Raw genomic sequence first — 1,816 nt, 5'->3', positions numbered from 1 at the left:
GATGTCATCTCCTTGTCGCTAATGTCTCCATACGTATGTTTACACTATCTCCACCATCTTCCACCGTGCTCACCTAAGTCGTCGCCGCAAATCCTTGCACACAACCCATATATATTGTTCAATTTTCTAACCTATGTATTTAATTTGAAGCATACATCTTGCAATACTACGAATTGTTTTTCTTCTTGTTGCACAATTGATCCAACAGCCCGAGCAAAAAGCTAAATTGAACAAAAGAAGGGAAACTCCTCCTCTCATATCTATGTCATCCAACCATTGCCCTATCAGCCCCGTCAACAAGAACAAAAAAGCGAAGAAAACAAAACTAAAGTCGACTGTAGTAAAGTTTCAGAAGGAAACAAAACGTCGACTCTAAAACTATTCCTCCCGCATCACGAAAAGTTGGCGCAGATGCTGCCATTCTTGGCGCTTCCGCACACCGGGCACACCTGCGCCGCGGCCGCGCACGGCGCGCACACGCAGAGGTGCCGGCACGGCAGCAGCAGCACAACAGCCGCGCCCTCGCGGCACCCCTTGCACCTTCCTGCTCCTGTCGCGTGACGCTCATCCACTACCGGCGTGCCCACCTCCTCCTCCGCGCAGAGGGGCACCTGGTTCTCCCCCCAGCAGCACGACTCGGCGTCGTTCTCCTGACCGCCACGGACCGCCTGGGCGTCGAGCGCCCGCTGAAGGTCGCCGCGGAGCACGTTGGCCGTGGCCTCGTTGGACTGCGCGACGTCGCGCCACATCTGAGCCTCCATGAAGAGGTTCCTAAGGCGCTCCTCGAGCGCCCAGTTCATGGTCCTGGTCCGCTCAATCTCCTCCTCCTTGGCCTTGAGCCGCTTCGCCGCCCTGGCCTCCACGGCCGAGACGATAAGCCTCGTCTGGCTCTGCCTCTGCTCCGCCAAAGTAGTCCACATCTTTCTCGCCTGCATCATCGACCACGGTTAAAGCCTGAAACGCAAAGTATCGATCGGTGGCGGCGATTTGATCATGGGACTTACATGTTTGAGCAGGATGCTGTCGACGTCCGTGATCTGCTGTTGCGCGTGGGCCGCAAGAACGTCGGCCGCGCCAAGCATCGACGACTGCTCGTCGCGCCTCCGCTTCTTAGTTATCATTTCCTGAGCACCGTCGTGGCTGACGCCCTTCTTCGCCAGATCAGCTGCAGCCATCGCCAAGAACTCCGAATACTGCTCCGCGGCCGCCGACGTCCTGGGCGGCCGTGGCAGCGGCAGCGTGAAGAGGTCCGCGTACGGCTGGTGCCCCCGCTGGCTCGGCGCTGCAGCGACATAACAAGGCCCACTGGCCGGCATAGAAGCGGCGGAGGCGAGCTGGTGGTGACCGCCGCCGGCGCCGGTGGTGAGTAACATGTGGCGCAGGCGTTGCAGGTCCACCGAGGCCATGGCGATTGATGGGGCGCGCGCGTCGTCCGCTAGCTCCTATATATACTGCCAAGCCAAGGCGATGCGTCCCCGGAGTTAGTCAGATGTGGTGGGAGGTGCGGTCATTGATCGGCCGGACGGGCAGGGAGGTAGGGTGGCAAAGAAAGGAGGTCCGTAGATGGCAGGCAGCCGCGTATTTATGGTGCGTGACCGGGTTTTGGTTGGCGTCCACGTCCCCCGCCCCGGATCCGGCTTGCCTGCTCCCTTCCCATGCTCCCATCCGTGCTCCCACTTCATCCTACGGCTGCTCTTTTCCCTTTTTCCTTTCTAATTTAATCATCCCCCCTGATTTTCAGGGGTGGGGCCGGATCTTATCCAATCAAATCAAGCCACGTACGCGGGAGCACAGATGGGAGCATAGAAAGGGAGCA

The 1,816-nt window shown here is 58.6% G+C and overlaps 1 protein-coding gene across 1 annotated transcript; it reads right to left on the bottom strand.

Annotated features, from left to right (window-relative positions):
* Positions 1–263: 263 nt before the first annotated feature.
* On the bottom strand, positions 264–1,534 carry LOC119339246 (BOI-related E3 ubiquitin-protein ligase 1-like). Its single transcript, XM_037611373.1, has 2 exons — positions 1,005–1,534; positions 264–929 (listed from the first exon to the last, which is right to left on the bottom strand). The coding sequence occupies exons 1-2, from the start codon at positions 1,404–1,406 to the stop codon at positions 393–395; spliced, it is 939 nt and encodes a 312-aa protein (XP_037467270.1). The 5' UTR covers positions 1,407–1,534; the 3' UTR covers positions 264–392.
* Positions 1,535–1,816: the final 282 nt, after the last annotated feature.

Source organism: Triticum dicoccoides, chromosome 7B (genome assembly GCF_002162155.2).
Source record: "Triticum dicoccoides isolate Atlit2015 ecotype Zavitan chromosome 7B, WEW_v2.0, whole genome shotgun sequence".
NCBI classification, from domain to species: Eukaryota; Viridiplantae; Streptophyta; class Magnoliopsida; order Poales; family Poaceae; genus Triticum; species Triticum dicoccoides.
The sequence above is the reverse complement of the archived record's forward strand: the minus strand, read 5'-3'. Positions and strand labels throughout refer to the sequence as shown.

What these genes read in the sequence shown, in the direction of transcription:
- LOC119339246 (XM_037611373.1), bottom strand. Translation starts at nt 1,406, where the DNA reads ATGGCCTCGGTGGACCTGCAACGCCTGCGCCACATGTTACTCACCACC. An exon ending in ACAGCATCCTGCTCAAACAT is followed by an intron (nt 930 to 1,004) that starts GTAAGTCCCATG and finishes TCGATGATGCAG; the next exon opens with GCGAGAAAGATGTGGACTAC.